Genomic DNA, 24,607 nt, shown 5'->3' on the forward strand with positions numbered 1-24,607 from the left:
TCTTTCCTCTGAGCCATGCTGTCTTTTAGACTGTGAGCCCACTGTTGGGTAGGGACTGTCTCTATATGTTGCCAATTTGTACTTCCCAAGCGCTTAGTGCAGTGCTCCACACATAGGAAGCGCTCAATAAATACGATTGATGATGATTAGCTCATATCCAGCGCTTAGTACAGTGCCTGGCATATAGTAAGTGCTTAATACCAAAATTATCATCATTAAAATGGCCCCACCTCCAACAAGCCCTCCCCGATTAACTCCCAACAGCCCAAATTGTACAAATCAAGCAATACATCAGTGGTATTTATTGAGCGCTTACTGTGTGAAGAGCACTGTTCTGAGCACTTGGGAGAATATAGTGAAACAGAATTAGCAACCACGTTCCGTGTCCCTAATGGGCTTACCAGAGGGGAAATCGCTACCAAATTGCTCATCTCAGTCACGTTTATAAGTGCTAGTTGATTGTACGCTCCCGTCCCTTGACTTGAGAGCGCTCCTCCAGTTCGCTCTCCCCTACCTATTCACGCTCTTCTGCTATTAAACCCCAGCTCGTACTCAGGGCTTAGAACAGCGCTTGACATGAAGTAAGCGCTCAGTAAATACCGGAAAGACGAAACTGTGTATTTCTACTCACCTGGTTTCCTCCCACAAAGATAGAAGGCCAGCCTGTCAGTGAGTTCATACTGTATTTCTATAAGGCGTTCTGCCAGTTCATTATGGCCTCCTTGTCTACAAGGGAGAAAACAGAGCACCATTTACTCCTCTTACCATTTGCTGGTTGAAGAAAGCAGAGAATAATAATAATAGTAATAATTACTAGGGTATTTGTTAAGCGCTTCCTATGTGCCAGGCACCGTTCTGAGGACTGGGGATCTAGATACAAAATCGGACACAGTCCCTGTCCCAAATGGGGCTCACAGTCCCCCAATTTACAGATGAGGGAACTGAGGCACGGAGAAGTGAGTGACTTTCTCAAGGTCACAAAGCAGACAAGTGGCGGAGCCGGGATTAGAAGCCATGACCTTCTGACTCCCAAGGCTTCTCTGGACAGAGAAGTAAGATTATCAAGCCTGAAAGTCTAAAATCCTCCTCCTCCTCCTCGATCGGCAAACAATTAAGGCCTCTGCTTGTAATTCACATTTTGCATTCCCTAAAATTCTCAACAGCATTGGAAAATATTGCTAAAGAAGGGTTTGTTTCTTGGGCTTGTTGTTTTTATGTTCCACCAGGAATTTGGGCACGAATGGGGAAGCAGCGAGGCCTAGCGGATAGAGCCCGGGAGTCAGAAGGACTTGAGTTCTACTCCCGGCTCCGCTTCTTGTCTGCTGTGTGAACTTGGGCAAGTCACTTGGCTTCTCCGTGCCTCAGTTGCCGCATCTGTAAGATGGGGATTCAGACTAAGTCCCATGTAGGACAGGGATTTGTGTCTGACCAGACTAGCTTGTATACACCCCAGCACTTACAACAGTGGCTGGCCCGCAGTAAGCATGTAACAAACACCGTAAACAAACGAACCAAAAGAATGAACAGAAGGAGGATGGCAAATATTTCTCTTTTTGGCCGTGCTGGGAAGTTAGTAAAGGAGTGTGGTCTTCTTTGGATGGTTTCACTTTAGTAGAGATAAATGTCCTGGAATGTTTCCAGTGCCTCAATGGCCATTCACTTACCCATCCCTCTAGGTCACGTTCCCTCTTCCCTACCTGCTCTCTTCTCCTTTTACACCCCAGCTCGCCCTCTTTCCAAGCAAAGCTTCTAGTCGTTTCTCCCTTGCCTAAAGCACTTTCCTCGAAAAGCGTGTCCTACCAGCAAGGGTCCGGGCTTGGGAGCCAGGGGACATGGGTTCTCCTCCTGGCTCCGCACTTACCTGCTGGGTGATCTTGGGCCAGTCACCTCACCTCTCTGGGCCTCAGTTCCCTCACCTGTCAAATGGGAATTCAATCCCCGTTCCTCCTCCTACATTGACCGGGAGCCCCATGTGGGACAGGGACTGTGTCCGACCTGACTGTCTTGGATTTAGTCTCAGGGGCTTTGTACGGTGCTTGGCACAAGCACCACAGTTACTATCAATCAATCAATCAATTGTATTTATTGAGCACTTACTGTGTGCACAGCACTGTACTAAGCGCTTGGGAAGTACAAGTTGGCAACATAAAGGGACAGTCCCTACCCAACAGTGGGCTCACAGTCTAAAATTCAGCTTCTACTATTCAGCTTCCTCCCATCATGGCCCTCCTTAAGAGGTCGCCTCTTCCAAGATGCCTTCCCTGACTAATCCCCTACTTCCCGGACACACATCCCACTGTGGGTAGTGAATGTGTCTGTAACTCTGTTATACCGGGACACTGTATTCGCCCAAGCGCTTAGTGCAGTGCTCAGCACACAGTAGGCGCTCAATCAATACCACTGTTTAATCAAGCCCCTTAATCATGTGAATCTCTTTATGTTGCTCACAGATGTTTCTCCATAGATGGTATGTATTGAGCGCCTTAGGGCACTGTACTAAGCACTGAGGGGAGGGCGATACAACAGAATGAGCAGGGACATTCCCTGCTTGTGATGAGTTTGGATCTACTCTCTAGGGTCATCTTCTGTCCCTTTCCTTAGCCTGTGATCTCCGTGAGGGTGTGACCTGCATTTTTGACTTCTACAAGCGTTTCCCGTCCTAGGCCCTCAGAGGCACCATCAGGACCACTGATGGAGACGGATGAAGTCAGTCTGCAACGGCACACTACCCGGTCTCTCGATCGATGGTATCTATTGAGCGCCTACTCTGTGCAGAGCACTCGACTAAGCACTTAGGAGAGGACCATACAACGGAGTTAGCAGACACTGTCAATCCTTCTTTACGGCGTGCCTTTAGGCTCGGGCAGAGATTTTACAAGCTTCTGCCCTCCTTTTTATTTTTACGGTATTTGTTAAGCATTTACAGTGTGCCAGGCACTGTCCTAAGCACTGGGGTAGATAGAAGCCAATCAGATTGGGCCTAGTCCGTGTCCCAAATAGGGCTCACAGTCTTCACCCCCATTTTACAGATGAGGAAACTGAAGCACAGAGAAGTGACTTGCCCCAAGTCACACAGCTGACAACCTTATTTATTTATTTAACGCTTAACAACTATCACAATTATTGTTATTACCATCAGGGTGGACACTGATTTGACACCTAATTGGGTCTCTGCTCCTGGCTTGCTGGGCGACTTGGGAACTTGTCTGCTAATTCTGTCCTGTCGTCCTCTCCCAAGCGTTTAGTATAGTGTGGTTTAGTGGCTGGGAAGGCAGAAGGACCGGGGTTCTAAGCCCAGCTCCACCTTGTATCTGCGGGGTGACCTTGGGCAAGTCACTTCACTTCTCTGGGCCTCAGTTCCTTCGTCTGTAAAATGGAAATGAAGACTGTGAGCCCCATGTGGGATAGGGACTGTGTTCGGCCTGATTAGCTTGTATATTACTGGTAGCGATGCTCTGCACATAGTAAGCGCTCAATAAATGCCACTGATTGACTGGCCTGACCGTTTCTTTCCCAGCAGAGCGAGATTACTCTCTGCCCCCTCAAAGCCTTATTGAAGGCACATCTCTTCCAAGAGGCCTTCCCAGACTAAGCTCTCCTTTATTCTTCTCCCACTTCCTTCTGCGTTGCCCTCACTCCCTTAATTCATCCCCCGCTCAGTCCCACAGCCCTCATGTCCCGATCTGTCCTTTATTTATTTCTATTTACATCTGTCTCCCCCTCTTAACCGTAAGCTCGCCGCGGGCAGGGAATGTGTCCATTTGTGGTTACATAGAGAGAAGTAATGTGGCTCAGTGGAAAGAGCATGGGCTTTGGAGTCAGAGGTCATGGGTTCAAATGCCAGCTCCGCCAATTGTCAGCTGTGAGACTTTGGGCAAGTCACTTCACTTCTCTGTGCCTCAGCTCCCTCATCTGGAAAGTGGGGATGATGACTGTGAGCCTCCCGTGGGGCAACCTGATCACCTTGTAACCTCCCCAGCGCATAGAACAGTGCTTTGCACATAGTAAGCGCTTAATAAATGCCATTATTATTATACTGTCCTCTCCCAAGCTCTCAGTACAGTCCCCCGCATAGTCGGCACTCAATAAATACGACCGCATGAACGAACAACGTGCCGACCGAGGCGACGGATGAGGGTGCCGCGGTCCGGGGCCGATTATCGGCGCTAACTGTTCCTCGGGCGACTTGCCCGCCCCATCGGCGACCGTCCCCAACATGCGAGAAGACGGCCGTGGACCCCCGACCACTCGCCTCGCGTAATCGACGGGTGTCTTCCCGCTGGAGTCCTGGGTGCCCGGGTCGCCGCCGTAGATCGCCAACAGCTCGACCTGCAAAATCTGCCCCGCTTTAGAAGCCACGTGAAGTGGGGTGTTTCCTTTCTCCTGAGGGGAGGGGTTCAACGGACAGAAAACAAACACCGACAGTGAAACGGGAGGCGGGTCGGAGGGAGATGGGACGCGACGGGCCGGGGGAAGGCTTTTGCCCGACGCAAAGTGGGTGTGGGGCATTTCTGTTGAAGGGATGTGACGGCGGGCGATCGTACAGGGTGACAAAAGTTCGCTTGAGCTCCTAAAGACAGCAATCGCAGACACGTCTCCAGATTGCCTGTCCTCACGCTCGAATGGAGTTGCTGGAAAACAAAAGATAAGGCCGGGATTAAGACATCCAGCGGAGGACACTGGCCCCGGAATTGACGTGTGGCCTTTCCACCGTATTCAAAGCAACCGTTCGCCTTCCTGATGGCAAAAGAGCTTCAAACGGAATGGGGAAGGCCAAAGAAATCTTCCACCCCATTACAACGCACGTTTGAGGGACATTTACCACAGACAAGACGTTAGGGAAAACCCATTTCTCGTATAGAAGCAGTGTGGCCTAGTGGATAGAGCCCGAGGTGGGGACTCAGAAGGACCCGACTTCTAATCCTCTAGATTCTAAACTCGTTGTGGGCAAGGAATGTGTCTCTTTATTATTATATTGTACTCTCCCAAGTGCTCAGTACAGTGCTTTGCACACTATAAGCGCTCAAATATGATCGAAGGAATGAATAATTCTAGCTCCACTGCTCCTCTGCCACGTGACCTTGGGCAAGTCACGTTAATTCCCTCGTCGGTAAAAATGGGGTTGAAGACCGTGAGCCCCATGTGGGACAGGGACTGTGTCAAACCTGTTTACTCTGTCTCTGCCCTAATGTTTAGAACGGTGCCTGGGCCGTATGATGTGCTTAACAAATACCATTAAAAAAAAGTGGAAAATGAAAGACTAGGTTGAGTCGCGTTACAAGGGGAAGCTTCTTGTAGGCAGGAGGTAACCCCCGTTCTGGTTTGGTTGCTCTCGAGTGCTCAGTAAGACTTGAGCACCCAGGGTCGCTCAGTAAATCGTATCAGGACGATTGTTGGGTTATGCGCCGCAAATGAGGTATCAGAACGTAGGTTGTAATAATCGGTTGTATTTAGGGAGCGCTTACTGTGTGCAGAGCACTGGGCTAAGCACTTGGGAGAGGACAATGGAACAGAGTAATACCAAGGTCACAAATGGGGGCTTCACCTGAAGAAGCATCTGAAGGGAAGTTTGGGATATTTTAATGCATCCACCAGAGTTTACAGCTCCTTCCCTCTCAAGGTAAGAGGGCTGAAACAATGACTGTATGTTAAGTGCCCCTTTGGACTCTCTCTCTCTCTCTGGTGGAACAGACTGAAATTCAAGTGGATCAACCCGCTTGCCCCAAATCGTTTTTCCCACCTTGCCGACCTTGGGCAAGTCCTTTCACTTCCCTGGGCCTCAGTTCCCTCATCTGTAACATGAGGATTGAGACTGTGTGCCCCATCCTCTCCCCCTCGTCCCCCTCTCCATCCCCCCGATCTTACCTCCTTCCCTTCCCCACTGCACCTGTATATATGTATATATGTTTGTACATACGTGTTACTCTTTATTTAACTTGTACATATCTATTCTATTTATTTTATTTTGTTAGTATGTTTGGCTTTGTTCTCTGTCTCCCCCTTTTAGACTGTGAGCCCACTGTTGGGTAGGGACTGTCTCTATATGTTGCCAACCTGTACTTCCCAAGTGCTTAGTACAGTGCTCTGCACACAGTAAGCGCTCAATAAATACGACTGATGATGATGATGATGTGATACAGGAACTGTGTCCAACCTGATGAGCATGGATTTGCCCCAGTGCTTAGAACAATGCTTGACACACAGTAAGTGCTTAACAAATACCATTATTATTATTATTGTGTTTTTAATGCTGGTGGTACCTGATGTTGTCTTCTCTTTTGCCTCCCCGTTTCCTTGCCAGTGAGACAAAGAGCCCAGAAAATACAGTTTGGAACCAGAAATGTCGTATCTGGTTGGGTTTTCCATTTCCTAGATCCCTTAGGTGATGGCTGTCAGTCTAAAGACTGGAACCCAAATTCTAACCGTTCCATTTCTTAGATCCCTTAGGTGATCGCTGTCAGTTTAAAGACTGGAACCCAAATTCTAACCGCCTCCCACCCTACCTTTACTCCCGACATCCCAGAGATCCCAAGGAAAAATTTAATTTCCTCCCGCATGACTTTGATGGACGAGTGAGGCCCAGTGGAAAAAGTCTGTGCCTGGGAGTCCGAGGATCGGGGTTCTAATCCTGGCGCCGCTGCCCGTCCGCTGTGTGACCTTACGTAAGTCACTTCGCTTTTCCCTCGTCGGCAGAACGGGGATTCAATCCCTGTTCTCCCTCCTACTTAGACAGTGAGCCCCAGGTGGGACCTGATTAGCTTGTATCTACCCCAGCACTTAGTACAGTGCTTGGCATACATATAGTAAGCGCTTATAAATACCATTATTAGCTAATTCTTTTGTCTGAGAGAAAGGAGGGGGGTCAAGTGATGGTGGTCCTCCTCAGATTGAGTACTTTGCTGCCAGGGAGGAGAGGGGGAAGAAAACAAGGGAGAGCGATAGAGAGGCTCACCTTACTCAGGTCTTTGGAAGTAACACTGTCGTCGTCCCGACATGGCAAGTGATGAACAAATGCTAACATCTGGTACTTAGCTCTGATGAACTCTGCCTTATTGGGACTGGTAAAGAATCAAGACAGAGAATCGCAAACGGTGTTAGTCCTTGGCGCAGTTTCTCTAAAGGGAGACCGGGGAAAGGGGAGCGAAATGCTTTTTCATAGAGTATGAAATCCGAGTGGGTGGACCAATATTTTCCATGAATACAAATCAATCAATCTTTAGTCTCGCGTGCGAAAAAGAGGCGGGAAATTCTGGAAAATGTAAAAGAGGAGTCGAAACCTCTTTGGTATGTGGGTGTGTGGGGTTCAATCGTTATTGTTAAGGAACGTTGATCCCACTTCTTGTTGAAAGAAGTTCCTTCTAGACTGGAAATTCGTTATGGCCAGGGAAGGTTGTCCACTAGTTCTGTTGTATTATGCTCTCCCAAGTGCTTAGCACAGTGCTTTGTACATAGTACGCGCTTAACAGATACCACTGACTGATCAACTGACTCGAAGCTCCTTAAAGACAAGGATCAAGTCTACCTAGCAGTGTGGCTTAGTGGAAATCAATCAATCAATCGTATTTATTGAGCGCTTACTATGTGCAGAGCACTGTACTAAGCGCTTGGGAAGTACAATTTGGCTTGGGAGTCAGAGGTTGTAGGCTCTAATCCCAGCTCCACCACGTGTCTTGCTGTGTGACCTTGGGCAAGTCACTTCCCTTCTCTGGGCCTCAGTCACCATATCTTTAAAATGGGCATTGTGCCTGTGAACCCCACGTGGGACAGGGACTGTGGCCAACCCGATTTGCCTGCATCCACCTAAGCGCTTAGTACAGTGCCTGGCACAGAGTAAGCGCTTAACTAATACCACAGTTACTATTATTACCCAAGTGCATGGGCGATGCAGAAAGGAGAATGGATAGGGGAGTTGAGGGCGATGCCAGGGAAGGCCTCTTGAAGGAGATTTAGTAAGGCTTTGAAGTTAGGGAGAGTGGTGGTCTGTCATATTTGAAGGGGGGACGGAGTTCCAGGACAGAGGGAGGAAGCGTGGGAATGGGGGCGGCGGCGAGGTAGATGAGATGACTGAGGCACGGTCAGCTGAACCGGGATTTCAGCCCTGAGGAGACAGTAAACAGTGTAGAAGCAGCGTGGTCTAGACGGCAGAACTTGGGCCTGAGGGTCAGAAGGATCTGGGTTCTCATCCCGACTCCGCCACTCGTCTGCCGTTGTGACCCCGGGCAAGTCGCATCGTTTCTCTGGGCCTCGGTTCCCCGATCCGTAAAATGGGGATTCAGACTGTGAGCCCCACGTGGGACAGGGACCGTGTCCAACCTGAGAAGCTTCCATCAATCAATCAATCAATCGTATTTATTGAGCGCTTACTATGTGCAGAGCACTGTACTAAGTGCTTGGGAAGTACAAATTGGCAACATATAGAGACAGTCCCTACCCAACAGTGGGCTCCCAGTCTAAAAGGGGGGAGACAGAGAACAAAACCAAACATACTAACAAAATAAAATAAATAGAATAGATATGTACAAGTAAAATAAATAAATAAATAAACAGAGTAATAAGTATGTATTCCATCTACCGCAGGGCTTAGTTCAGTGCCTGGCACATAATAAGTGCTTAACAAATACCATAAAAAAAAAAAAAGAGTTCAGCCAAAGCTTTCTCGGTGCAAAGGGAAGGGGTTATTTCCTCTCAGTCAGCTCCACCAGCACCCGTACATAGTGTAATAATAACTGTGCTATTTGTTAAGCGCTTACTATGTGCTAAGCACCGTACTAAGTGCTGTGGTGAATACAAGTAAGCCAGGTTGGACACAGTCTCCAGCCCCATTTTACAGATGAGGTGACTGAGGCCCCGAGAAGTGAACTGGCTTGCCCAAGGTCACACAGCAGACAAGTGGCTCAGCCGGGATTAGAACCCATGACCTTCTGACTGTCAGGCCCAGGCTCCATCCACTACGCCACGCTGCTTCTCTGTGCCTCTAATGGACTTCGCAGCAGATTTAATCCCTCCGCTCTGTTTCTGCACTTGCCAATGGGCGGAGGGGAGGGTGAGAGATGGGGGAGAGGAAATAGGGGGACAGCGCTAACTGATCTGCTTTGATGGATGCCAACAGCGCCAAGGAAAAAAAAACATTTAAACACGTCACTTACTGTACTTTATCCTGTGGACTGGCTTTCCGCCTTCCGCTCATAACAGAGGCTGGGTCGAGCAAAGAATGTTCCCATATAGAATTAGCACCATTATTATACAGCGTTTCAACCATCTAAAACCAAAGTTTATATAACACACTTTAAAGTATCGAACAACAACAGGTCATCGGACTGTTCGCTCCCTGAGGCCAGGGCTCGCGTCTTTTTCTCCGTCAGACCCCCAAGTGCTTAGTTTAGTGAGTGCTCCTCAATAGTACTGATCCTGGGTGGGGAGGCCTGAAAATCCATTTTCGAATCTGGGGGGGCCTCCTTCTGAAACCACCTTTTGACGCTCTTGGATCCAAGTCCCGACTGTCTTCCGGGGGTAATTGAGAGTTTGGAAAAGAGAAGCCAGTCTTCAATTCTGAGACTCACAGGTGAGACCTCACTCTATGTTCTCAGGTTGACTCTCGGGAAACCAAGGAGCAAAAGTGAAAAACCGCCCTCTCTCCCGATTCAATGGAAAAGCAGAGCGGAAAATCGGGTTCATCTTTTGACTTTTACACAGACTGTCTCTCAGAGTATAAAGTTACGCAGGAGCTTCAGAGGCGGGGAGAATTAAGGAGCTCACGCTGCCATCGTAAGAGGGGCTCAAATCAAACGCACACACGCTTAATCTGGGGCAACATTTATTTACAGAACGTGTCAAGGAGGAATAGAAAGAAAATTGTAGCTTTGTCGTTTTGGGAAGCCCGAAGGGGAAGGCCAAAGCATTTAAGCCTTCCCTTCAGCTCAGTATTGAGGAATTTCAAATCCTCCAGAAATTCAACCAACACCAGCAAACACTCCGCAACACAGCCCCAGAGAAAGAGTTTGAGGGAAAAGGTGAACCAGGTAAGCAGGAAACAGCTAGATTCACCCTGATTAAGTTATATAATTGGAGAGCTTTTCGTGATCTTCCAATTCAGCAGATGATCTGCCCAACATTTTTGCCAAAGAGCGAAATGGCCAAAAAATTGCCCTCCCTGATGCTACAGCTCTAACATTAATCTCGCTCCTCCTCTAGACTGTAAACTCATGGGCGGGGAATGTGTCAGTTTATTGTTATATCGTACTTTCCCAAGCACTTAGTACAGTGCTCTGCACACAGTAAGCGCTTAATAAATAAGATTGAATCTTTTAGCACCTCTAAACCACTATATCCAGATAAACCTTACTAAACACTTCACAAGCCAGGAGTGTCCTATTGATCACAAAGCTCCTTATGGGCAGGGATCACATTCATTCATTCATTCAATCGTATTTATTGAGCGCTTACTGTGTGCAGAGCACTGTACTAAGCGCTTGGAAAGTACAATGATGTACTTCCCAAGGGCTTAGTCCAGTGCTCCACACGCACAGAGTACTTAGTGGAATATTGTATTTATACTGTCCTCTGCCAAGAACCGAGTTAAGCGCTCTGCCCACAGTAAGCGCTCAATAAATACGACCGACTGACTGAATGCACTGAGCTCCCGGAGCTCTGCGACACTGGGGCTCCTTTCGGCAGCGCAGGGCGGGGAAATGGTTTTACCTGAAGCAGCGTCGCTGGCCACGGTGTGTGTTTAAGATGCCGCACTTGGGAGATGTGTCGGCCCAGGCTCCGATGGACACTGCAGCATTCGTCGCAGATTAGGATCCCCCTGTTTACAGACGCCCACGTGGGATCTGGAGGGAAAATGAGGACCGGGTCGTGAGGGGGACCTCGGGGGCCCACCTCCTCCAAGAAGCCTTCCCTGACTAAGCCCACCTTTCCTCTTCTCTCACTCCCTTCTGCATCACCCTGACGTGCTCCCTTTATTCACCCCCTCCTTACACAGGGCGTATGTCCATATCTGTCATTTAATGATTTCTATTCATGTCCTTCTCCCCCTCTAGACTGTAAGCTCGGTGTGGGCGGGGAATGTGTCTGTTTATTGTTGGACGGTGCTCTCCCGAGCATTTAGTACAGTGCTCTGCACACGGTAACTGTTCAGTAAATACGACCGACTGACCAGGATTTAACAGGCTGGAATGATGGTTGTTTCACCAAAGAAGTGGCCTCCTCTTCTCCTTTAACACTTTTGGTTTTCTTTTTGTCTTTTTCTATGGTATTTGGATGTTTCAGAATACGATACTACCCTTGGGATGGGGTGAGGTGAGTCAAAACGGTGCTGGTCCTTTAAGACCCTTCTGGCTATCTAATAATTAATAATAATAATTTTGGTATTTGTTAAGCGCTTACTATGTGCAAAGCACTGTTCTAAGCCCTGGGGAGGATACAAGGTGATCAGGTTGGCCCACGTGGGGCTCACAATCTTAATCCCCATTTTATAGATGAGGTCACTGAGACCCAGAGAAGTGAAGTGACTTGCCCAAAGTCACACAGCTGACAATTGGTGGATCTGGGATTTGAACCTATGACGTGACCTCTGACTCCCAAGCCCATGCTCTGTCCACTGAGCCACGCTGCTTCTCTAATTATTATTATTATTAATAATAATCTAATAATTATAATAATGATGGCATTTAAGCGCTTCCTATGTGCAAAGCACTGTTCTAAGCGCTGGGGAGGGGAAACAAGCTAATGAGGTTGTCCCATGTGGGGCTCACAGTCTTAATCCCCATTTTACAGAGGAGGTAACTGAGGCTCAGAGAAGTTAAGTGACTTACCCAAGGTCACCCAGCAGACATGTGGTGGAGCCGGGATTCGAACCTATGATCTCTGACTCCAAAGCCCGGGCTCTTTCCACTGAGCCACGCTGCTTCTCCATGGTACATGTTAAGCGCTCGCTATGGGCCAAGCACTGTTCCAAGCGCTGCGCTCCCTGTCCTGCACGGGGCTCACAGTCTTCATCCCCGTTTTACAGATGAGGTCACTGAGGCACAGAGAAGTGAAGTGACTTGGCCAGGGTCACACGGGAGATGGCGGCAGAGGCGGAATTAGAACCCAGGTCCTCCTGACTCCCGTTCTAAGCTCTACTCACTAAGCCACGCTGCTTCCCTACCTCTTTCTGTTCTTGGTCTCTGGGGGCCCAGAGGAGCGACTCAGTCTGCAGCCCCCTTAGGTTTTGGGGGTTTTTTGGCGGGGGGTTTATGGTATTTTTCTTGGTGTCTGAGAAAACAATAGGAATGGGGTGAGGTGATTCGAAAGGATGCTAGTCCTTTTGGCAACCTCTTCCCGTTCCTGGTCTCTCGGATTATTTTGCCTTGGGGGACCCAGAGAAGCCATTCAGCCTGCAGTTTCCCTAGTTTCCTTTTTTTTTATTCATTCATTCATTCAATCGTATTTATTAAGCGCTAACTGTGTGCACAGCACTGTACTAAGCGCTTGGGAAGTACAAGTTGGCAACATAGAGGGACGGTCCCTACCCAACAGCGGGTTCACAGTCTAGAAGGGGGAGACAGACAACAAAACATGTGGACAGGTGTCAAGTCGTCAACAAATCGAAGTAAAGCTAGATGCACATCATGAACAAAATAAATAGAATAGTAAATACGTACAAGTAAAATAGAATAATAAATCTGTACAAACATATATGTTGCCAATTTGTACTTCCCAAGCGCTTAGTACAGTGCTCTGCACATAGTAAGCTCTCAATAAATACGATTGATGATGATGATGATGATATATGCAGGTGCTGTGGGGAGGGGATGGAGGGAGGGCGGGGGGGAGAGGAAAAAGGGGGCTCAGTCTTGGCAGGCCTCTTGGAGGAGGTGAGCTTTTATCTAATGGTATATGGGTGGGTGAGAATACAATACTGCTCTTGGGATGGGCTGAGGTGAGTTGAAAAAGTGCTAGTCCTTTAAGAGCATTTTGGCTACCTCTTTCCACTCCTGCTCTCTGGAACCCAGAGGAGCGACTTCTGTTGCCCTGTCCTCTCCCAAGCACTTAGCACAGTGCTCTGCACATAGTAAGCACTTAGTAAATACTCTATCGATTGATTGATTCAGCTTGCAGCACCTCCAGGTTTGGGGGAGTTTTTTTAATGGCCTTTATCAAGGTCTTACTATGTGCCAGGCACTGTACTAAGCGCCGGGGTAGATACAGGCTAATCGGGTTGGACGCGGTCTCTGTCCCACATGGGGCTCACAGTCTTCTACTCCATTTTCCAGATGAGGGAACTGAGGCCCAGAGACTTGCCTATGGTCACACAGCGGACAAGCGGCGGAGCGGGGATTAGAACCCAGGTCCTTCTGATTCCTGGGCCCGGACTTTTTCCACCGGGCCGCGCCACTTCTCTAACTCACTTACTCAGGGAGGGAATCTGGCCACTCTGGTGGTTTCTATCCCTACCTCTCGAGCTCCAACCCCTCCCTTCTTCTAGAATCTCCCATTTCCGCTGGCCTCCACCACATCTTCATGGGGATTTCTCTCCAACGCCACAAACTCAATACAGCTAATAATTAGAATAAGTGTGATATTTGTTAAAATGCTCACCATGGGGCAAGCACTCTGTTCGGATCAGCTGCAGTTCCAGTCCCTCACAGGGCGAGCAATCCAGCGGAGAGGTAAGGATGGCTATCGAATCCCCATTTTATACGTGAGGAGACTGAGGCCCACAATCACGGGACTTGCCCAAGGTCACCCAGAAGACAAGTAGCGGAGCCGGGATTAGAACTCAGGTCCTCTGACTCCTAGGCCTGGGCTCTTTCCATTGGGCCACGCTGCTTTCTTTGCCAGAAGCCAGCGCCTTGGTTATTAGCTTCTGTTCCTTGTTCTCTAACAAGTCTTACACCGAGAAGCCACGTGGCCTAATTAATTCATTAATAATGGCATTTATTAAGCGCTTACTATGTGCAAAGCACTGTTCTAAGTGCTGGGGAGGTTACAAGGTGATCAGGTTGCCCCACGGGGGGCTCACAGTCTTAATCCCCATTTTCCAGATGAGGGAACTGAGGCCCAGAGAAGTGAAGTGACTTGCCCAAAGTCACACAGCTGACAGTCGGCGGAGCTGGGATTTGAACCCATGACCTCTGACTCCAAAGCCCGGTCTCTTGCCACTGAGCCGCGCTGCATCTAGTGGACAGAGCGTGGGCCTGAGAGTCCGAAGGACCTGGGTTCTGGTCCCTGGCTCCGCCGCTTGTCTGCTGGGTGACCTTGGGCAAGTCACTTCACTTCTCTGGGCCTCAGTTACCTCCTCTGTAAAATGGCGATCCAATACCTGTTCTCCCTCTGACTTGGGCTGTGATCCCCATGTGGGCCCTGATGAACAGTTCTGGGACCCCTTCCATTCTCCATCTCCATCCACTCCCTTGGAGAACTCACTCCAGCTACCACCCCAATGTGGATGATTCCCAAATCCGCATCGCTAACCCTGATCTCTTTCCTTCTCTGCAGTCTCACATTTCCTCCTGCCTTCAGGACATCTCTACTTGGACGTCCCGCCGACGCTTCAAACTTAACCTATCCAAAACAGAACTCCTTAGCTTCCCATCCAAACCCCATCTTTCCCCTGACTTTCCCATCACTACAGATGGCACCACCATCCTTCCTATCTCACAAGCCCTTAAACCTGGCGTTATTCTCAATCAGTCAATCAATCGTATTTATTGAGCGCTTACTGTGTGCAGAGCACTGTACTAAGCGCTTGGGAAGTACAAGTTGGCCACATATAGAGACGGTCCCTACCCAACAGTGGGCTCACAGTCTAGAAGGACTCACCTCTCTTGTTCAACCCACCTATTCCCTCTGCCTCTAAATCCTTTCAACCTTGACAACGTCGCTAAAAACTACCCTTTCCTCTCCACCCAAACTGCTACTCTGTGAATTTAAGCACTTATCCGATCACACTTAGCACTGTGCTAAGTCATCAAGGCCATCGGGTCCCACTCGGGGCTCCTGGTCTAAGTAGGAGAAAGAACAGGTACTGAATCCCCATTTTGCAGATGAAGCAACTGACGCACAGAGACGTGAAGTGACTCACCCAAAGTCACACAGCCAGTAAGTAGCAGAGTACGAATTAGAGCCCAAATCCTCTGATTCCCAGGCCCATGCTCGTTCCATGAGGCCACACCTCCTTCTATACTTGTATCTGTATAAATATATATAATTTGTGTGTGTGTGTGTGTGTATGAGTGTGTCCTGAGGATGAAAGTTTAAACCCCTAAATGTTAACAGTGGTCGTGGGGCTGACGTGGCTTGGAGCGCTGGCAATTAATCAAGAGCCATTGAAAAATGATGGCACCAGAGAAGCAGCGTGGCCTAGAGGAAAAAGCCCAGGCCAAGGAGTCAAAGGACCTGGGTTCTAATCCCGGCTCTGCCTCCTGTCTGCTGTGTGGCTTGGACAAGTCACTTCACTTCTCTGTGCCTCAGTCTCCTCTTCTGTAAAACCTGTTCCTGTTCTGTACCTGTTCTCCTTTCTCCTCACAGTGCGAACCCTGTGTGGATAAGGAACTGTGTCTCCCCACAGCACTTGTGTATATTTGTACATATTTATTACTCTATTTTATTAACGGTGTATATATAGCTATAATTGTATTTATTCTGATGGTATTGACACCTGTCTACTTGGTTTGTTTTGTTGTCTGTCTCCCCCATCTAGACTGTGAGCCTGTTGTTGGGTAGGGACCGTCTCTATATGTTGCCGATTTGTACTTCCCAAGCGCTTAGTACAGTGCTTTGCATACAGTAAGCACTCAATGAAGAGTGAATGAATGAATGAATGAATAAATGTCCAACCTGATTATCTAGTAGTGTGCTTAGCACATAGTGAGAGCTTAATAAACACCACAGTTATGACATTCTAAAGTAAAAAAGCCCATCAAAATGGCCATTTTCTCTTAACAGATTTGTACTGGAAACAGAAGGCGAGGAATCAGGGCAAAAATTAAAAACAAACAAACAACAAAAAATGATTTTGTTCTACTCTGTACTGTATCCCCCTAGGATATCAGCCCTTTGCAGTCTACTATCACTTGAAATGGAGCTTAGATTTGAAATACCAGCCAACGGACAATTCACATACATAACAGAAGCGGGTAGAAAAGCCACTGAACTTAGTTCTCAAAGGACTGGGATGGACTCTTTCATCACAAACACATAATTCATCGTTCTCTGACAACACAGAGCAGATTGTGAGCAAGCTGATTACAGTCTGGACAAGCAGACATCTAAGTAACTGGTGAAGAGTTCCTTTTTTTTTATTTTTTAGAGCTATACATGGACCCTTCCAAACAAACCACGCAATCTCCACCTACTTTCACTTAACAGAGTTTGTTTTTGTTTCTGTTTTTTAAAGCCATTAGTGGGCTACTTTGCTTACTAAAATTGAAGCGCTGTTGTCCGCTGATTATCAAAATCCAGATCTGTGTGTCTGTAATTGATAGCTATGTTCCAAGATTACATGCATGCCCAGTACCGTTTCATTACTGCTCTGCAGAAAAGCCAGGACACAAAATAGAAATGAAAAATTCCTGTTCCACCAGTCCACACGGCAGCTTCAGAGCTGTCAGATAATCGCAAAACAGGAAGGAAGTGACTCAAGGCCTGGTAGATTAGGCATTTAAAACTACCACTGTGCTGGAGAAGAAAAATAAAATGAAATAAAAAACATGTTCCTTGGTCAAAAAACAAACAAACAAAAACAACCCCCCCAAAACCAAAACAAAGCATCTTTTGAGAAGTAATTGTTCTTTGTTCTTTAAGAAGTAGTTATTTTGAGAAGTAACAGCACCGGTATAAAAAAGAGGAAGTTTCTGAGTTGGGGCTATACATCAGAGTTAACGGCACAAGAAACTAGAGCCAATCGCAAGAGAAGGAAGGCGAAGAAAAGGAAGCTTATTGAAAGGGCAGTATAATGTAAAGAATATGTGTTTCAGTAAACAGTATTTCTTGCAACACGCCCCGATTGAGTTTATGGAGCAATAGTCCCAGCTCTGCCACTTGTCTGCAGTGTGACCTTGGGCAGGTCACTTGGCTCCTCTGTGACTGTTCCCTTATCTGTTAAAAGGGGATGAAGACAGTTACCTCATCTGTAAAATGGGGATTAAGATCATGAGCCCCATGAGAGACTGTGTCCAACTTGCTTAGCTTGGATCTACCCAAGCGCTTAACAAATGACATTGAAAAAAAAAAACCAGTGACTTTGTGATCCCACAAACAACAAGGAGGAAGAGAGTGGCCAAGGCACTGATGAATTCTTCCTGAGACAGGTGATTGCTGAGGAAGAGACTGGCCAAGGCACTGATGAATTCTACCTGAGACAGGTGATTGTGGCCTGGGGGCTTGGAGGGAGGCGGAGCCCTCTCTCCCTGTTCTACCTTGCAAAGGGCCTGGACCAATAAATGAGTGCATGTGGAGCCCAGCTGAGACGCCTAAAGCAGCTAAAAGGCGGTGGCGTTGAATCACGAGGAAGCAGCAGGCCGCAGAAACCTAGAGGAAGTGTTCAGGAAAGAAGCACGGAGGAGGAGAGCAGGAGCACAGCACTATTAAGTGGCAGAAGACCATGGCACTTGGAAGCAGAAAGAAGAAAGGTTGGCAGAGTGGGCTCCCTTGACCAGCAAACTGGTATTGGACTCTTGGTGAAGTTACCGTGTGTGAGTTTGGGGGGGTCACTCCCTTGCTACTTGGTAAAACTAAGTAAAAAGCTTTCCACAGTATCCTTGGCGGTCGGTGGTGTGGTTTGACTACACTATGTGTCACCGAGCAGCATGGTTTAGTGGAATGAGCCCGGGATGGGATTCAGAGGTCGTGGGTTCTAATCCCAGCTCTGCCACTTGTCTGCTGTGTGACTTTAGGCAAGTCACTTCACTTTTCTGGGCCTCGATTACCTCATTTGTAAAATGGAGATTGACTGAGCCCCATGTGGGACAACCTGATCACCTTGGATCTACCCCAGTGCTTGGCACATAGTGAGTGCTTAACAAATACCATCATTATTAGTTCTGAGGCTCCCCTGATCAAGGAAGGTCTGGTTGATTACTAGATGGGGGCTTGTTCCAGGAAAAAAAGGTCGCATCAGCCTTAGGAATTGCCGTCTTCAGTTTCAAAATGTATTGACTGTCTTGCATAGCCACTGAAATGATCATCTTCGGCTCTGATGAATTTACTCTAACTTCAAATTGCCTTCCAAACTTAAAACAAAACACAAATTGTTTTAACAAACACTAGGACTTCACCAGAACTCTTTATTCCGAAAAAGTGACGGTGTGACTGCCTTTACCCAAAGATTAGAATAGGGCCTGAGCCACAATAAGTACTTAAATGCCACAAATTACAAAAGCCAATTGTAGCCATTTTCATCTTTATGCATGGAATGTTTATTTTCCAGGTGCTCTACTAAACCTCAGAAGCAGTTAAATGATTCCACAAAAGGTGTCCTAGTGCAAAGAGCCCAGGCCTGGGAATCGGAAGGTCATGGATTCTAATCCTGGCTCACTGCTTGTCTGCTGTGTGGCCTTGGGCAAGTCACTTCACTTCTCTGTGCCTCAGTTCCCTTACCTATAAAATGGGGATTAAGACTGACACACCCATGTGGGACAGGGGCTGTGTCCAACCCAATTTGCTTGTATTCACCCCAGCATGTAGCACTGTACCTGGCACATAGTAAGTGTTTAACAAATACTACTATTATTATTATGATTATTATTATCATCAGAGAATCTGGGTTCTAATCCCATCTCCACCAGTTGTCTGCTGTAGGACCTGGGCAAGTCACTTTGCTGGGCCTCAGTTCTCTCACCTGTAAAATGGGGATTAAGACTGTGAACTCCATGTGGGACGGGCTAAATCCAACCTATTGTGTGTATTCAAGTGCTTAGTTCAGTGCCTGGCACATAGCAAGCGCTTAACCATAAAAAAGCTGTAAATACCTAATTTGAAAGACAGCACTAAAAGTATTAGAGTAATAATAATGATGGTGTTTAAGTGTTTACTATGTGCCAAGCACTGTTCTAAGCACTGAGCATCCTTCTAAGTGTGGGCACTTAGAAAACTAGATCTGAGCCCCCTAAACCTCATCCCTTGCCGGACAAAGCAGCTTGGCCTTGTGTCTAAAGCCAGGGCCTGGGCCACAGGAGGCCCTGGGTTCTAATTCAGACTCTGCCATTTGTCTGCTGTGGAAAAGACTGCTGGTTTAGGAGACAGGGTATGCGGATTTGAATCCTACCTTGGCCAAAAGCCTGCTGTGAGGGACTCGGTTTCCTCATCTATGAAATGGGGTCAGATCCTTGTTCTTAGAGGGTGGGGCAGGGATTGTTCAGGGGCTGATTGCATGGTTGCAGTCTGGTCCCTATCATTTATTATTATTATTATCATCATCACAAGAAGAAGCATGGCATAGTGGCTAGAGGTCAGAAGGGCCTGGGTTCTAATTCCAGCTCTGCCACATATCTACTGTGCAACCATGGTCCAGTCACTTCACTTCTCTGTGCCTCAGTCCCCTCATCTGTCAAATGGGGGATGACAACTGTGAGCCCCATGTGGGCCAATGCCTGTGTCCAACCCCCTTGCATCTCCCCCAGTGCTTAGTACAGTGCTTGGCACACAGTAAGCAAAGCGGCTTACTTCGCTAAATACTTCTCCAGTTCGTAGAGAAGCAGCGTGGCTCAGTGGAAAGAGCCTGGGCTTTGGAGTCACAGGTCATGGATTCAAACCCCTACTTGGCCAATTGTCAGCCATGTGACTTTGGGCAAGTCACTTCACTTCTCTGGGCCTCAGTTCCCTCATCTGTAAAATGAGGATTAAGACTGTGAGCCCCCAGTGGGACAACCTGATCACCTTGTAACCTCCCCAGCACTTAGAACAGTGCTTTGCACATAGTCAGCGCTTAATAAATGCCAACATTATTATGTGAGCCCGTTGTTGAGTAGGGACAGTCTCTATATATTGCCGACTTGTCCTTCCCAAGCGCTTAGTCCAGTGCTCTGTACACAGTAAGTGCAAAATAAATACCCCGCTGTTGGGTAGAGACCATCTCTTTATGTTGCCAACTTGTACTTCCCAAGTGCTTAGTACTGTGCTCTGCACACAGTAAGCGCTCAAATACGATTGAATGAATTATTATGAAGACTGACAGCCTCACATGGGACAACCTGATGATCTTTTATCTACTCCAGCGCTTAGAACAGTGCTTGGCACACAGTAAGTGCTTAACAAATACCATTATTCATTCATTCAATCGTATGTATTAAGCACTTACTGTGTGCAGAGCACTGCACTAAGCACTTGGGAAGTACAAGTTGGCAACATATAGAGATGGTCCCTACCCAACAACAGGCTCACAGTCTGGAAGGGGGAGACAGACAACGAACCAAAACATATAAACCAAATAAAGTAAATAGAATATGTGCAAGTAAAATAGAGTAATAAATATGTACAAACATACATGCATATATACAGGTGATGGGAGGGGAAGGGGGAGACAGACAACGAAACAAAACATATAAACCAAAGTAAATAGAATAAATATGTACAAGTAAAATAGAGTAATAAATATGTACAAACATATATACGTATATACAGGTGATGTGGGGAGGGGAAGGAGGTAAGGCGAGGGGGAGAGGGAGAGTCCAGTGCCTGCCACCTAGTTATTAAGCGTTTCCCAAGGTCCATCCCGATGATGACGATTGCGGTTCCCCCTTCCCCTCCCCACGGCACCTGTATATATGTTTGCACATATTTATTACTCTACTTATTTTACTTGAACATATTTATTTTATTTTGTTGTGTTCTGTTGTCCGTCTCCCCCTTCTAGACTGTGAGCCGGCTGTGGGGTAGGGGCCGTCTCTAGATGTGGCCGACTTCTGCTTCCCAAGTGCTCTGCACACAGTAAGCGCTCATCATCATCATCATCAATCGTATTTATTGAGCGCTTACTATGTGCAGAGCACTGTACTAAGCGCTTGGGAAGTACAAATTGGCAACATAGAGAGACAGTCCCTACCCAACAGGGGGCTCACAGTCTAGAAGGGGGAGACAGAGAACAAAACCAAACATGCTAACAAAATAAAATAAATAGAATAGATATGTACAAGTAAAATAAATAAATAGAGTAATAAATATGTACAAACATATATATACAGGTGCTGTGGGGAAGGGAAGGAGATAAGATGGGGATGGAGAGGGGGAGAGGAAGGAAGGGGCTCAGTCTGGGCCCCTCAATAAATGAGCCCACTGTTGGGTAGTGACCGTCTCTATATGTTGCCAGCTTGTCCTTCCCAAGCGCTCAGTACAGTGCTCTGCACACAGTGAGCGCTCAATGAATACGACTGACTGAATGAATGAATGAATGCAAGGTGAGGGGTCAGAGGTGAAGGGTCACGAAGCGGGGCTGGGCCCGGCCGCACTCACCCTGGCCGCTGCAGTCGGCGCACACCTGGCTGCTCCGCAGCCGCTTCGACATGGTTCCCGCGTCCGATCCCCGGGAATGGGATCGGGATGGGAATGGGATGAGGAATCCGGGATCGGCGGGATGCTTCCCTCCTAACGGATGGCGGAGCACGGCCAGTCGGGCGGAGGCGCCTTCCTCCTCCCCCCCCTCCCCTCCGGAGTCCGGCAGCGGCCGCAACGCGCAGGCGCAGGGCCGGCGGCCCGCCCCTCCGCCAATGAGGAAGGGCCGCACCTCGCCCGCGGCCAATAGGAAAGGGAGGGCCGCCCAGCGGCGGCCAATAGGAAAGGAGAGCCTGCGTTCCCGCCCATTGCCGACGGCCAATGGGGAAGGGGCGGCCGCCCGCCCGCGCGCGCCATTTTGACTAAGGGCACGGGGCCCGGCCCTGCCCGCGCTCCCCACCAGCTTCGACGACACCGTCATTCACTCATTCATTCATTCATTCAATCGTACTCATTCATCCATTCAATCGTATTTATTAAGCGCTTACTGTGTGCAGAGCACTGGACTAAGCGCTTGGCAAGTCCAAGTTGGCAACATAGAGGGACGGTCCCTACCCAACAGTGGGCTCACAGTCTAGAAGGGGGAGACAGAGAACAAAACACATTAACTAAATAGAATAAATATGTACAAATAAAATAAATATTCATTCAATCGTATTTCATGAGCGCTTACTGTGTGCAGAGCACTGTACTAAGCTCTTGGGAAGTACAAGTTGGCAACATATAGAGATGGTCCCTACCCAAAAGTGGGCTCACAGTCTAGGAGGGGGAGACAGACAACAGAATATATTAACAAAATAAATATGTACAAATAAAATAAATAAATATTCATTCAATCGTATTTAGTGAACGCTTACTGTGTGCAGAGCACTGTACTAAGCTCTTGGGAAGTACAAGTTGGCAACATATAGAGATGGACCCTACCCAACAGTGGGCTCACAGTCTAGGAGGGGGAGACAGACAACAGAATATATTAACAAAATAAATAGAATAAATATGTACAAATAAAATAAATAAATATTCATTCATTCAATCGTATTTAGTGAACGCTTACTGTGTGCAGAGCACTGTACTAAGCACTTGGGAAGTCCAAGTTGGAAACATACAGAGACGGTCCCTACCCGACAGTGGGCTCACAGTCTAGAAGGAAGAGACAGACAACAAAACGTATTAACAAAACAAAATAAATAGAATAAATATGTACAAATAAAATAAATATTCATTCATTCAATCGTATTTATTGAGTGCTTACTGTGTGCAGACCACTGTACCAAGCGCTTGGGAAGTCCAAGTTGGCAACATCTGGAGACGGTCCCTACCCAACAGGGGGCTCACAGTCTAGAAGGGGGAAACAGAAAACAAAACATATTAACAAAATAAATAGAATAAATATGTACAAATAAAATAAAAAAATATTCATTCATTCAATCGTATTTAGTGAGCACTTACTGTGTGCAGAGCACTGTACTAAGCACTTGGGAAGTACAAGTTGGCAATGTATAGAGATGGTCCCCACCCAACATAGGGCTCACAGTCTAAAAGGGGGAGACAGACAACAAAACATATTAACAAAATAAAATAAATAGAATAAATATGTACAAATAAAATTAATAGAGTAATAAATACATTCAAACATATATATAGGTGCTTTATTAGCTTACACACTCCTCTCTCTGCATCTGCCTCTTCATTTCTGAGTCTCTGCCTTTGTAACCTCCCTAGCGCTTAGAACAGTGCTTTGCACATAGTAAGCGCTTTATAAATGCCATTAGTTTTATTATTATTACAAGTCGTTAAGAGGTGGTCTCTACCGAATTTATTCAATCGTATTTATTGAGCGCTTACTGTGTGCAGAGCGCTTGGAAAGTACTAATGATGGCATTTGTTTAGCACTTACTATGTGCAAATCACTCAATCGTATTTATTGAGCACTTACTGTGTGCAGAGCACTGTACTAAGCACTTGGAAAGTACAAGTTGACAACATATAGAGACGGTCCCTACCCAACAACGGGCTCACAGTCTAGAAGACTGTGAAGAGGAAGCACTGTTCTAAGTCTGGGGAAGGATATAAGGTGATCAGCTTGTCCCACGTGGGGCTCCCAGTCTTAATCCCCATTTTACAGATGAGGTAACTGAGGCACAGAGAAGTCAAGTGACTTGATGATGATGGCATTTGTTAAACACTTACTATGTGCAAAGCACTGTTTTAAGCCCTGGGGAGGATACAAGGTGATCAGGTTGTCCCACTTGGGGCTCACAGTCAATCCCATTTTCCAAATGAGGTAACTGAGGCACAGAGAATCAATCAATCGTATTTATTGAGCGCTTACTGTGTGCAGAGCACTGTATTAAGCGCTTGGGAAGTACAAGTTGGCAACATATAGAGACAGCCCCTACCCAACAGTGGGCTCACAGTCTAAAGAAGAAGTTAAGTGACTTGCCCAAAGTCACATAGCTGACATGTGGTGGAGTCTGAATTTGAACCCATGACAGCTTGAGAAGTAAAATCAGCAACATAGAAAGACGGTCCCTACCTAATTTATTCAATTGTATTTATTGAGCGCTTACTGTGTGCAGAGCACCGGACTAAGCTCTTGGAAAGTAATAATAATGATGGCATTTGTTAAGCACTTACTATGTGCAAGGCACTGTTCTAATCAATCAGTCGTATTTATTGATTGACGGCACTACCATCCTTAAATACGATTGATTGATTGAGCGCTTACTGTGTGCAGAGCACTGTACTAAGCGCTTGGGAAGTCCAAGTTGGCAACATATAGAGACAGTCCCTACCCAACAGTGGGCTCACAGTCTAGAATCTCTGGGGAGGATACAAGGAGATCAGATTGTCCCAAGTGGGGCTCACAGTCTTAATCCCCATTTTACAGATGAGGTAACTGAGGCACAGAGAAGTGAAGTGACTTGATGATGATGGCATTTGTTAAGCGCTTAGGATGCACTTCTTCAGAGTTTACTGTGCACCAAACACTGTACTAAGCGCTGGGATAAATACCAGAGAACCTGATAGGGCAGACACAGTCCCTCGTAGGGCTTACCGTCGAAGGCAGGGAGGGGAGAGGACAGATGGTGAATACCCATTCTACAGAGGAGGAAACTGAGGCCCAGGGAAG

At 47.2% G+C, this 24,607-nt stretch overlaps 1 protein-coding gene across 7 annotated transcripts in view; it reads right to left on the reverse strand.

Moving 5' to 3' along the window:
• GIT2 (GIT ArfGAP 2) overlaps positions 1-21,561 on the reverse strand; it is a 52,822-nt gene extending 31,261 nt beyond the window's left edge. For 6 of the 7 annotated variants that reach the window (XM_038762356.1, XM_038762357.1, XM_038762361.1 and 3 more), the window contains exons 1-7: positions 21,436-21,561; positions 10,699-10,832; positions 9,147-9,259; positions 6,953-7,058; positions 4,545-4,631; positions 4,253-4,383; positions 632-726 (exon numbers count right to left, since the gene is read on the reverse strand). In XM_038762356.1, coding sequence (XP_038618284.1) covers positions 632-726; positions 4,253-4,383; positions 4,545-4,631; positions 6,953-7,058; positions 9,147-9,259; positions 10,699-10,832; positions 21,436-21,487 — 718 coding nt within the window. In that variant the 5' untranslated portion in view covers positions 21,488-21,561. Of the gene's footprint in view, positions 1-631; positions 727-4,252; positions 4,384-4,544; positions 4,632-6,952; positions 7,059-9,146; positions 9,260-10,698; positions 10,833-21,435 lie in introns of those variants that run through there. The other variant, XM_038762360.1, reaches the window with a different exon arrangement.
• Between the last annotated feature and the right edge of the window lie 3,046 nt (positions 21,562-24,607).

The sequence above is a fragment of the Tachyglossus aculeatus genome, chromosome 21, assembly GCF_015852505.1.
Source record: "Tachyglossus aculeatus isolate mTacAcu1 chromosome 21, mTacAcu1.pri, whole genome shotgun sequence".
In the NCBI taxonomy this organism is placed as follows: domain Eukaryota; kingdom Metazoa; phylum Chordata; class Mammalia; order Monotremata; family Tachyglossidae; genus Tachyglossus; species Tachyglossus aculeatus.